Below are 13,835 nucleotides of genomic sequence, written 5' to 3' on the forward strand. Positions count from 1 at the left end.
TTCCGACTTATTTCGTATGCTTTAAATGATGACGCACGGGTAAAGACTCGCGGACTCAACTGTATATAGGTTAGTGAGGTTCAATCAACCTATTTTTGACCACAGAATCTGTGGTATAATTTATGACCAATCTTTTCGGGACCTATATCACCTAAAAAAATAAAAACGATAAAATTACGTTTTTGGTGGGTCAGGGGGCGTTGGAGGGTTAAAACTGAGCCGAGTTTTATTTTTTAATCACAAAAAACGTAAAACAATGAAAAAAAATTAAATTATATGATCGAAGGCATTTTTCTCTATTTAAAGGGGGGTACCCGTTATCACCCTTTGTTTGCGCTGTCCTTGGATTCTTTTGTAGCTTTAATTGACATGGCACACTTAAAATTCTTGACACAGAACATGAATATATTCTTATTAGGTTATGTTTACTTTTAAGCAATTTTTGTTTTCAAAACAAAACAAGGGAGATATAAAATTGTATTACGATTACGATATTACGATGTTTGCATCATTAATTAAGTTCAAAGCCAATATCAAACACCTGTCTACGTGTGCAAAAGTTTCTTTTGCAATATTTGTATTGGCATACTTTCAGATAACAGATAAATTTTAAAATGGAAAAAATTAGTGAGGTGTTCCTAACAGAATATATTCCTACGATTTATACGTTTCCTAGAACAATACAGTATTTACAAAAAGGAAAAGAGAAAAGTTGTGATGTTCTTGCTGAAAGAGATGGTGTAATCATTATTGTATATAATAGCACAAGGGATGTTTTGGTGCTTGTTAAACAGTTCAGAGCTTCAGCTTATATTCAAAGGGTAAGTTCAACAAATAAGGATTCTTCTAGGAAGTATATATCTTCTGTGGTCTTGCTAGATGCCCTGCCCATCTTAGTCTTCCTATTCTCTACAAGAGATACTACGTTTTTACCAAAAAATTATTTTTCACAGATGTCACTGAATATTCCTCTCAGGATCCTTTGTTCAAATATAAGCAGAAGGTTTTCATCTGCCTAGGAGATGGTCCATGTCTCTGATCCATATGTCAACACATAAGGTTGTATAAGGGTTTTATATGTGGTTGTTGTTGTTTTTTGGCTTAAGTTCCTGCTTCTCATATGTCTACTCAGTCCAAAATGGCATTTATTTGCTAGAATTTTCCTTCGCTTGATTTTTTCCGTCATGACGTTCTCCTTGGTGATCAGGGTAAAATAGGCTAAAACTCAGAAGGATGGTGTAGATGAGGATGGGAGAAAAATAGGCACAGCAAACTGGCAACGGTTGGCAATGGATAGGACTGACTGGCTTAATAGACTTGGGAATGTCGAGGCTCTTTCATAGGGCTGTAGCACCATTGATGATGATGTTGAAGTTCAACAAATAAATCTAAATATTAACCCTTTCAGGACAGCTGACCTATACAGGGTGTTTGGTAAAGAATGGGTCATAGCTTAACCTTAGATTCCTGAGCTTAAAATAGGTCGATTTAAGCTAACTTACCTTAGTACCAAAGTTGATAATAACCGAAATACAGGGTGTTAAAGTTAAACTTTTATTTTATTTACTCTTGAATATTTCCTGACAGACATCGGATAACCAAACGAAATTTGATAGACGGGGGTTTTTTGAGACGAGAAATCTAAATTCGCCACCAAAAATGATGCATCTCCTAGAGGGCGCCACATACGTCGTTCAGAGTTCATTTAATATGTTCAATTTTTATTATCCCCCACTCTACATACTTTCTGAATCAAAACTTTTATTCTCTTAATATTTTTACTTAAAAAAGGTATACTACATTCATCTCGCTAAACTCAACTGTTTTCGAGATAAACGCATTTTAAGTCTGCGATACATGATTTTTTGCATAATATCATTGTAGTTAGATCTGAAAAATAAACTTGAAACCATAATAATTGTGCCAGTTTTCATATTTATGTCATTGCATCGCAAATTCCATTTGAACAAATTTGCGATACATTTTTGTAAATTTTTATGGTTTTAAGTTATTTTTCGGGTGTAACTACAATGATATTATGCAAAAAAATTATGTTGCCTCGCTGATTTAAAATGCGTTTATCTCGAAAACGGTTGAGTTTAGCGAAATGAATGTAGTATACCTTTTTTAAGTAAAAATATTAATAGAATAAAAGTTTTGATTCAGAAAGTATGTAGAGTGGGCAATAAAAAAAATTGAACCTATTAAATAAGCGCTGAAAGGCGTATGTGGTGACCTCTGGATAATACATAATTTTTGGTGGCCAATTTAGATTTCTCGTCCCAAAAAACCCCCGCTTACCAAATTTTGTGTTATTATCCCATTAGGAAATATTCAAGAATAAATAAAACAAAAGTTTAATTTTGACACCCTGTATTTCAGTTATAATCAACTTTTGTATTAAGGTAAGTTCGCTTAAATCGACCTATTTTAACCTCAGGAATCTAAGGTTAAGCTATGACCCATTCTTTACCAAACACCCTGTATATCTGAGAGAAGAAAAATTGCCCCACAGACTACAGACAGACAGATATATTTGCATTTGCCACCATGCTTACCAGCCTCTACAGACGAATGTATAATATGTAATTAATCAGCCAAAGTTTAAAAATGAAACTGGCAGGTAGACGACAGGCAGATATATCATAAATATATCGTGTCTTGCTAATCTGTCACACAGGCGACCTAAATTATCCATGCACAGAATATCCAGGCTACTGATTATCCATGCTATGATTTTCCATTACTCAAATTGCATTTTTATGTGCAGATAATGTGCAGTAGAACCCCGATTATCTGTGCACAGACTATCCAGGCTGCTAATTATCCATTTTCCATTACTCAAATTGCATTTTTGAGGTTTTATCGAAATAGCGTCACTGTAAATTACTCAATGGGTGAATCTATAACATTTTATATCTCAGCCTGACTCTTTTAAAAATATGTATACAGTATGTCCCATATCCATATGGAAAACTTTTTTATTATTAATTTTACGAAAAAAAGTTATTCTTCATAAAAAGCTCTGCATGGTCCAAAACCTAAGATTCAATCATCATATATAAAATTTTATGAATATTATATGAGGTACGTCAAAAAGTTTGAATTTCACTCAAGAGTAAAGTAGCTTTATTTTTCACAATATTGAAAATTGCTATTATGAAAAGTTGTTTGGTATTAAAAACTATATTCTAATATGCAATTACATCGTTCTAATTAAATTTTTTTTTAAAAAAATTATGGATAACTAACATTATTTTCAGTTATTTCAATTCTGATAACTTTTATTATTAATTTTACGAAAAAAAGTGATTCTTAATAAAAAGTTCTGCATGGTCTAAAACCTAAAATACAACCATCTTATATCAAATGTTATCAATTTTATACGAGGTATGTCAAAAAAGATAAATTTAGATCAAAAGTAAAGTACCTTTATAGTTCAGAATAATTCAATTAAAAGGATGTAAATACATACCGAAACATAGTTTTCGATATTGTGAAAAATAAAGATATTTTACTCTTGAGTGAAATTCATATTTTTTGACATACCTCGTATAAAATGGATAAAATTTGACATAAGATGGTTGTATTTTAGGTTTTAAACCATGCAGAACTTTTAAGAATCACTTTTTTTTCGTAAAATTATAAAAGAGTTATCAGAATTGAAATAACTGAAAATAATATTAGTTATCCATCATTTTTCAAAAAAAAATTTCAATTAGAACGATGTAATTGCATATTAGAATATAGTTTTTAATTCCAAACAACTTTTCATAATAGCAATTTTCAATGTTGTGAAAAATAAAGCTACTTTACTCTTGAGTGAAATTTAAACTTTTTGACATACCTCGTATAATATTCATAAAATTTGATTTATGTTGATTGAATCTTAGGTTTTGAACCATGCAGAACTTTTTATAAAGAATAACTTTTTTTCGTAAAATTAATAATAAAAAAGTTTTCCATATGGATACAACTTACAGGGACATACTGTAGGTATAAGTATTCATGGAAATCATTCGAAAATATTGACTTTTCCACAACTCAATGAACCACTTTCCACCAAGTGGTTTCGACAGAAAAACAAATCAGAGAGTGTAACAATCTCTGAGCCAATGTGTGCCAAGCAAGCTTATTTTTATGAACACTTGAAAATCAAAGAACCTTTCAAGCTGAATCATCTGAAAATGAGTTAAGGCAAAGAAAATCACGGGAGGTATCAATCATACTAATCATGAGACTGAGGAAACTGTCAATATTATGCTAAACAATGTTAAGGAACAAGAATTTTCGAAAAAATTGAAGACTTTTAACACAGGCCAACGTGATAACGTTTTTTTAAGGATAACTACCTAAAAATACTGTTTTTTTTCTGGTATGTATCTTTTTATGTAGTTTAAAAGTTAGGTTGAACTTCCAAGATTTATTTTTTCGTTTATCTTTTTATGGTAGGTACATATCGCCGCTTAGCAAGAACGTAGGCTTAAGTCAAAAAAGATGAATTTAGAGGAGAGGCATTTTAAAATTTTATGGATATGATTATGAGCATAACTCCGAATAAGTTGTTACTTTAAAGAAATTACCTACCTATACAATTTTGTTAGAAATATATCTAAATACAAACTGTGATAACTAGATAACTTTATAAAGTGTTTTTGTTAACCCCTATTACATTTGAGTCTTTTTTCTTCAGAAACATTTACTTCAACTTTGTTAAAACGCTGACCTAACTACAAAAAGGGTCCTTATTTTAGAGAGAATTTTCACAAAAACTAAACTTAAGTACCTATAAGATCGGTCGTCCTTGACGAGAAGTAAACACACAAATTGCTTCACATTCTGCGGCGTAACTATACCCTATTCCACGAACATACGCCTGTTTTTGATTACTTCGACAACGAATATTTTACTGTGCAAAATAAGGAGAACGAAAGTAAATTGAAAATTACATTCTTGTTTATTGGAATAATTATTAGCGCCATTCACTTTCGTACTTCTTATGTTGCACAGTAAAATATTCGTTGTCGAAGTAATCCAAAACAGGCGTATGTTCGTGGAATGGCCCATAGCTTGGGTCTATATTCATACGAAAATGTTAAGTATTTAACGAATTTCGCGCTAAACAAATATAGATACTTGGTGTCATCTCTTAGCGACTATTATTATTAACTTCATAGGTCTTTATTCACGCGATATATACTTTTATTTTTAGTAGATCTGCATTAATAAGTCAATTTCGTCAAATTTTTACTCAAGCCTACGTTCTTGCGAAGCGGGGATATGTATGTGTGTACATACAAGGAATAATAAATGTTCGGATTATCTGTGCTTTTCGATTATCCCATGTCCGGTCCTGTGGGGCACAGATAATCGGGATCATCATCATCATCAATGGTGCTACAGCCCTATAAAAGAGCCTCAATCTTCCCAAGTCTATTACGCCAGTCAGTTGTTTCCATTGCCAACTGTTGCCAGTTTTCATGCGCCTATTTTTCTACCACCCTCATCTACATCATCCTTCCATCTGACTTTTGGTCTACCCCTATTTCTACTTCCAACAGGTTGTGACATAAGGATTCTTCTAGGAGGGTTGTTCTGTTGTGATCTTGCTAGACGTCCTGCCCATCTTAGTCTTTCTATTTTTATAAGAGATACTACATCTTTACCACCAAATATATGTTTATATCTGTGGTTGTGGTAGGATCCCTCTCAGGATTCTTCCTTCAAATATAAGCAGAAGTTTTTTATCTACCTTGGAGATGGTCCATGTCTCCGATCCATATGTCAACACTGGTTGTATAAGGGTTTTGTATATGGTTATTTTTGTTTTTTTGGCTTAAGTTTCTGCTTCTCATATGTCTACTCAGTCCAAAATAGCATTATTTTGTTGGGATTATCCTTCGCTTGATATCTTTTGTCATGAAGTTCTCCTTGGTGATAGGGAGCCTAAGTATCTGAATTTGTAAAATTAAAATAATAATTCTTATGATATATGCGTTTTATTCACTTTGTAAAGATTTCTTTGTTACATTGTAATGTAATACAGCTTATACTCAGCATCCCTCTTGTACCAGCATGTAGACCGCAAGCTATATTAGAAATGTGACCATAAACCGCATACTAAGTAGCACCTTTAACACTATAACAAAACTGTGTACTTCTGTATGTAGAAATTTTTACATTTTTTATTTTCAATCTAGTAGCTGTCTATAAGTAAAATCACAATAAAGATGCACTAGAAATAAACAAACCAAGACACATTGAATGTTACGAGGAGCACTCCCGAATCATGATTTAAAATGTATCATCATCTATCCCTATGCAGGGTCGGCTTCCCTAATTACATTTCTCCACACAATTCTATCTTGGGTCATATCAATGTTAATCCCCTTTACCAGCATGTCATGCCTTATCGTCTCCCCCCAGGTCTTCTTTGGTCTTCCTCTCCTACTCCTTCCAGGAATCTGCACTTCAGCTATTCTTCGTATTGGGTGATTAACGTCTCGAGGTTGAACATGACCAAACCATCTTAACCTATGCTCTCTCATTTTGGCATCAGTTGGTGCCACACCTAGACTTCCCCTAATATACTCATTTCTAATTTTATCCTTCTTTGTCACTCCACTCATCCATCTAAGCATTCTCATTTCCGCCACATGCATTCGTTGTTCCTCTTTCTTTTTCACTGCCCAACATTCAGGTCCGTACATCATAGCCGGTCTTATGGCTGTTTTATAGAATTTTCCCTTCAGCTTCATTGTAATTTTTCTTTCACACAACACACCACTCGCTTCTTTCCCCTTCATCCATCCAGCCCTAATTCTACTGCATGCATCTCCATCTATTTCTCCATTACTCTGTAATACCGATCCTAGGTACTTAAAACTATTGCTTTTCACAATCATTTCACCATCCAAAGATACCATTTTATTTGTAGTAACTCCATCTTTAAATGAACATTCCAAATACTCTGTTTTTGTCCTACTAAGTTTTAAACCTTTTTTCTCCAGAGCTTGTCTCCACTGTTCCAGTTTTTGTTCTAAGTCTCTTTCACTATTTCCTATTAACACTACATCATCAGCATACATTAGGCACCATGGAATGCTACCCTGTAGTTTCGCTGTTATCTGGTCCAAAACTAATGAGAATAAATAAGGACTAAGCACCGAGCCTTGGTGCAATCCTTTCACCTGAAATTTATCAGTCTCTCCCACACCTGTCCTAACACTAGTCGTTACTCCCTCATACATATCTCTCACAATCTTTACATATTCGCCAGGGACTCCTTTCTTACTGCGTGCCCACCACAGAGTCTCTCGAGCAACTCTATCATATGTTTTCTCAAGATCAATGGATACCATATGAGCGTTGGTCTCTTTATTGCTGTATTTTTCCATCAGTTGCCTTACAATGAAAATTGCATCTGTTGTTGATCTGCCCTGCATAAAGCCAAATTGATTATCGGATATTTTGATTTCTACAAGTATCCGTCTATCAATTACTCTCTCCCATATTTTCATGGTGTGGCTAAGTAGTTTTATAGCCCTGTAGTTTGTACATTGTTGTATATCTCCCTTGTTTTTGTAGACAGGTACTAATATACTGCTTCTCCATTCGTCTGGCATTTGTCCAACTTCCATAATTCTATTAAATAGACCTGCTAGCCAACTTATTCCTGTCTCTCCCAATGCTCTTCATACTTCCCCATATCATCTGGTCCGACTGCTTTTCCTTTCTTTATTTTTTGAAGCGCTTGAGCCACTTTTTCGTTTGTTATTCTGGTAACCATTGCTGTTACTGTATCCGTTATTTAATAAACTGCCAAAATACTTTCTCCATCTCTTTTTGACATCCTTTTCGTGAATTAGTATTTTATTATTTTCATCTCGGATACATCAAATCTGATTAAAATCTCTTGATTTCTTTGCTCTCCGTTTGGCTATTTTATATATCTTTGCTTCGCCTTCCCTGGTATCAAGTTGATCGTATAGGTTTGAATACACTTCTGCTTTAGCTTTTGCTACTGCTACTTTCCCTTCCTTTTTGGCGACCATATAGTTTTGAAGATCTTTGTCCGATCTGGTTTTTTGCCACTTTTTATATAATTTTCCCTTCTCTTTTATTTTTCCTTGTACCCCATTTGACCACCACCAAGTCTCTTAATCCTCAAACTTCTTTCCTGACGTTTTCCCAAGTATTTCAATAGCAGTCTCTCTAATAATATTGGCCATTTTTCTCCAAATTGTGTTAGGGCTTCCTTTCATGTTCCAACATATTTTGTCTACTATTCTTTCCCTGAATAGACCTCCTTTCTCATATTTTAGCATCCACCACTTGATTTTTTGTGGTCCTCTCCGATATTTTTGTTTAGTTTCGCTTTTTACTTCGATGTCCAGAACAAGCAGCTTATGTTGTTGGCTTACTGTCTCACTAACTATTAACTTGTAGTCCTTGCATTCACGTATGTCTTCTTTCCTTATCATGATTTACAATGTATAAACTTAGTAAATTATGATTTGGGATTTATAATGTATACACATTGTAGAGATTATGATTTGGGAGTGCTCCTCGTAACATTCAACGTATTTTGGTTTGTTTATTTCTAGTGCATCTTTATTGTGATTATAGTTCTAGATTTGAGATTTGAATATGGTATCGTCGCCTTAATACTATAACTTGATAACTCCAACATTGACGTTTTTGAGATAATTAATTCACAAGATGTATTTTATTTGCCTCCATATTGTGTAAAAACTTGATAACTCGCTTCAAACAGGTTAAGTATTTAAGCTTCCATAATATTAAGTGCTAAAACTTGACAAGATCAGATATCAAGCTATTGTTTAATTGAAATAATCGTGAATACGACATGCACTGAATGCTACAACTAACTAACTCTAGTTATCTAGTTGTAGCACGTGTTTTTCTGAAACCATTGAGCTTACCACGTAATTGCTATCTATTTATTCGGTTCACGTTAATGCAAAAATTCGAGAATTGTTAGCAGATCTGGCAACCCCCATGGCAGAGGGCTAATTTTCACCAAAATAATGCTTAAAATATTTTAGTTTTGTTAAAAAGTTCACTTAGATGCAACTTGGCACGATATGCGACATTACCAAATGTTAACATTAGAGTCGTGCTAAAAGTTGATAACTTTAATTTTTCATGCTATTTTCCATATTGGAAAACAAATTTGCACCGTATTCCTAAATAGATCAGTAGCCAAAAAGTTAAGGAACAGTATTTTAGAGCTGCAGAGTGAATTCCGTATTTACCAACATCATGGTAGCAGCACAAATATCTTTAAAATCTTTAAACCTGTTTATCTCAAAACTACTAATTTCGAGTTATACTCCAGGGAAATAACGCAAAAATATACCATGTTCGGGACACTTGAGCAGCCAGGTTGCAAATGGGTTTTTTGGGTACTATATACCTAATACATTATACATACAAAAATGCCCGTCACAGTTCGGACGAGAAATTTAGTTATTAACAAATAAGTGTCAAAAATGGCAGTTTTTTCGTTTAAATCGCTACGGGTAAAAATAGGGTAATTAAATATCTTATTTATACTATTATTCTCATAGTAGATGATCCAAGGTTTAAAATGGCAGTTTTTGAATTTCAGTTCGATCATTTGTTGCTTCAGAAATTGCAAAATAAAACTAAAATTTCGAAAATAAAAAAATTGCTATACCTTTTGTGAAAATGACCTTAAGACTTTCATATTGCACAAAAAGTTGAGACAAACAGTCCATATAATGCACAAAAAATTTTAAGACGATTCGTCAATTAGTTTAAATTTTATTCAATTTGTTTATCCCAATGAGCTTTTTTTTTCGCAATAATATTGTTCAGAAAATAGTAATGTAATAGCAATTCTGTGAAAACCACATGAAAGAAGAAAAGTCATGATTTCAAAGTATTTAAAAAAAATCATTAAAAAGTCATTTTTATCATTCCGAAAACATTTTACTAAAGTAGGGTCATTTTTAGTTCATAAACAATTTGAATAACTTTGTTAGTATTAACTGTAAATTAAAACTACTTTGGGATTTAAAAAGCTGGTATTTTTATACGATTTTCAAAAAAACACTTTTTGCCTAGGATAATTACAGTCAAAGTTAGCCATTTTTTTTTTATTGAAGTTATACTTCTTTACCGGCGATAGAGGGTGAATTTTTATATGTTAAAACCTATCAGCCCGGCGCATGCGCATTATAACTTTGTTCTGATTGGATGTTCAAATGACATGTCAAAAATTATCCGATATGTCAGCTGTGGTTTGGAGGTAAAGGTAAAGGTAAACAAATGTATAATATATTAGTTTTATTGTTGTGAGGACAGAAACAAAAAAGTTTATAATGTAGTGACTTTTAAATAGTTTTTAAAAGGTTTGTTCCAACACGACCGAGAACCGTCACGAAACGGTAACGCTTCTGCGCAGTAAACAAAATCCGTTCCAACAAAAATATGATCGTCATAGGATCGTCCTTCCCACTGTTCCAACAAGAATTGTGATCTTTCGGTGACGGTTTCGTGATGATCATTTCAGTAATCGGGCAAATGCATAATGTGCTGGTTGGACTGAGTTGCGCACTAGGATTTAATTCTTTAAAGTTTTTGAGCCTTTGATCGACTAAAAGCACACAAGCTGTCACCAACAAAAATGACAAATATATGATTACCGTCATGGGACGATAACTGGGCGATACAATTACGAACATGCGCACAATAAACGGTACAAGTAGTTTCGTGACGGTTTCTGGACCGTCCAAAAGTTCATGTTGGAACAAACCTAAAAGCAACAGGTACGTAATAATTGTTAATGTATCATGGGTATAAACCTACCTATTTGATCTGCCAAAATACATAGTATGTAATACTTTTATTTATATAATTTGATTACCATCAAAATTTCTATCAATATTCACCTAATATATTGTTTTCTTACTCTATGTTTTGTTGTATTTTTTCAATTCTAAATAATTTCAATTCAAAATTAAAATAATTTGATCAATTTTCAAAATATCACAAGTTTAATCCGTTTAGTTAGTCGATCTTCGTAAATAATGACACATAGTGTCTGTGGCTAAGCGTTGAAGGCGAATGAATTCCAATACCAACCGCGCATATCAGCGATGGTTCGAGTCCCAACAGAAACTTTCTTTTTTGTTTTTTTTTTTAATACATTTTATGATTGTAAGTATATTTATTATATAATTGTATTTTCAGAAAATACGTATTTAGTTAAAAAATTTTTCGACAATTAATGTTCAGACATCATTTGTGGCTTGTTTAATGTGTTTGTGTGTGTTTTATTCTTTTATTATTTTAATTTTTGGCACTGTTCTAATAAAAATGTTTGAGAAGTAGTAAGTATAAATTAGTTTAATATTTAAACAAAATATAAATAAAAAGTATATTAATTTCGTTTAAATCATATAATAGAAGTATAACTTCTTACGTGCGTACAAAGTACACACACATTCTTTTTTTAATTGACAGCTACTTTGTTTATAACAATTAAGCAACCCAACTAGCGCCATTTCGCAGTTGAAGGTATATAGTTCATGTGTAAAAGTTTGAGTAGACTTTAATCTTCAACAGAGTTGTTAATAAAGCTTTAAAAGTAACGTTCTAACGAAATCGATTTGTGGTCGGTGGAAATGAATTATTAAAATCCGTGCACTCAAAAAATGAAACTGATTCTTCAAACATATGCTGCGATTAATATCTCCAGAGTTTGTTGATGGATTTTGATCATAATTTTTTTAAATTGTATGTACTCGTAGTCTTGTAGAGTACGTTATGTACGTAAATCCCCACCTAACATTTCAAAATGTTAGGGGGAGTTCCCCTTATCACTCAGGGATATGAAAAATAGATTACGACCGATTCTAAGACCTACCGAATATACATAATAACTTCATAAAAATCGGTCAAGCGGTCTCGGAGGAGTATGACAATTAACACTGTGACAGGAGAATTTTATAGATGTAAATATATAGATGGGATTTAACAAATACGGGTTGGTGATGGAAAAGTGTAAATTAAGGGTTGTATGTATTATTTAATCCTACATCATATAAAATTAAGATAGACAATTTTGTCCAAAAAAATAAAAAAAAAATGTCAGGGGGGCAACCCCCCTTATAACTTATGGATATGAAAAATAGATTAAAACCTATTCTCAGTCCCATAGGATACACTTGTAAAATTTCATAAAAATCGACCAAGCCGTTTCGGAGTAGTATGGTAACTAACACTGTTACAGGAGAATTTTATGTATATTGAAGTAACTGTGAATTAAATAATAAAAGTGGCTAACTTTGACTGTAATTAACATAGGCGAAAAGCTTTTTTGAAAATTTGTGTAAAAATGCCAGCTTTTGAAATTCCAAGGTAAATTTACTCTACAGTCAATATTAACAAAGTTAATATGCAGTCTCTGATGAACCTCTAACAAGAGGTGAAATCGTCGATAAGAATGCTGGCTGCACTCTCTGATCTGAGTAAAAATTAAGACAGTTTTGCTTTCGCACCGCAACTGAATGAATAAAAATGGTATACATTTTTATTATTATTAACAAAGTTATTCAAATTGTTTTCAAGCCAAAAATGACTCTACTTTAGTAAAATGTTTTCGTAGTGACAAAAATTACTTTTTAATGATTTTCTTCAATAATTTGAAAACAAGACTATTGTTCTTTCATGTGGTTTTCACAGAATTTCTATATAATTATTACTTTCTGAACAATAACATTACAAAAAAAGCTCTTTGGGATAAACAAACTGAATAAAATTTAAACTAATTAACGAATCGTCTTATAATTTTTTGTGCAGTATATGGACTCTTTGACTAAACTTTTTGTGAAATATAAAAGTCGTAAGGTCACTTTCGCGAAAGTTATAGCAAATTTTTTATTTTCGAAATTTTAGTTTTATTTTGCAATTTTCGAAGCAACAAATGATCAAACCAAAATTAAAAAATTGCCGTTTTAAACATCGGCTTATCTACCAAAAGAAGAATACTATAAATAAGATATTTAATTATCCTATTTTTACCTGTAGCGATTTAAACGAAAAACTGCCATTTTTGACCCTTATTTGTTAATAACTAAAATTCTCGTCCGAACTGTGACGGGCATTTTTGTATGTATAATGTATTAGGTATATAGTACCCAAAAAACCCATTTGCAACCTGGCTGCTCAAGTGTCCCGACAAAAACCTTATTTCCCTGGAGTATTATCAGGTTATAGTATTAAGGCGACGGTATATTTTAAACTATTTGCAGGTATCTGAGGAAGACAGAAACAAGTTAGTAGACACCCAAAAATATCCGGCTCAATTAGGCATAACCTTAGAATTCTGCGCAGGGTTAGTAGACAAGAGCATCCCTTCTGAAGAAATAGCCAAAGAAGAAATTTTCGAAGAATGTGGTTATGAAGTTAGTATAGATCAACTTGAAAAAATTGGTGTCATAAGAAACTTATCCGTGACAACAGGAGCAAATTTAACATTTTATTATTGTGAAGTTACTGATGGTATGAGACGAGGACAAGGAGGAGGTGTTGAAGGAGAGAATCTAGAAGTTATTGAAATGCCTGTTGAGGATGTCATCAAATATGCCAATAATCCTGATTATGTGAATTCTCCTATAAATTTTATGTATGGATTGTACTGGTTTTTGTATAATAAGTATAGTATGAAAAAGAAATGTTAATACAGGAAAAGTTTAACGTTTTATATCTAAATATTTTCTTCATTACCCTTTTGTCCAGATTTTTTATATTAGATATTTATATAAGTAAAACAATTGTTTACC

General features: G+C 32.6%; 1 protein-coding gene across 1 annotated transcript; it reads left to right on the plus strand.

Moving 5' to 3' along the window:
* The first annotated feature begins 430 nt into the window (after window positions 1-430).
* Window positions 431-13,756, plus strand: LOC114326025 (uridine diphosphate glucose pyrophosphatase NUDT14). Its single transcript, XM_028274220.2, has 2 exons — window positions 431-821; window positions 13,305-13,756. Exons 1-2 carry the CDS (start codon window positions 615-617, stop codon window positions 13,731-13,733), a joined length of 636 nt encoding a protein of 211 aa, XP_028130021.1. The 5' UTR covers window positions 431-614; the 3' UTR covers window positions 13,734-13,756.
* The last annotated feature ends 79 nt before the right edge of the window (window positions 13,757-13,835 follow it).

The sequence above is a fragment of the Diabrotica virgifera genome, chromosome 3, assembly GCF_917563875.1.
Source record: "Diabrotica virgifera virgifera chromosome 3, PGI_DIABVI_V3a".
Lineage (NCBI taxonomy): Eukaryota > Metazoa > Arthropoda > Insecta > Coleoptera > Chrysomelidae > Diabrotica > Diabrotica virgifera.

What these genes read in the sequence shown, in the direction of transcription:
- LOC114326025 (XM_028274220.2), top strand. Translation starts at nt 615, where the DNA reads ATGGAAAAAATTAGTGAGGTGTTCCTAACAGAATATATTCCTACGATT. An exon ending in CTTCAGCTTATATTCAAAGG is followed by an intron (nt 822 to 13,304) that starts GTAAGTTCAACA and finishes AACTATTTGCAG; the next exon opens with GTATCTGAGGAAGACAGAAA.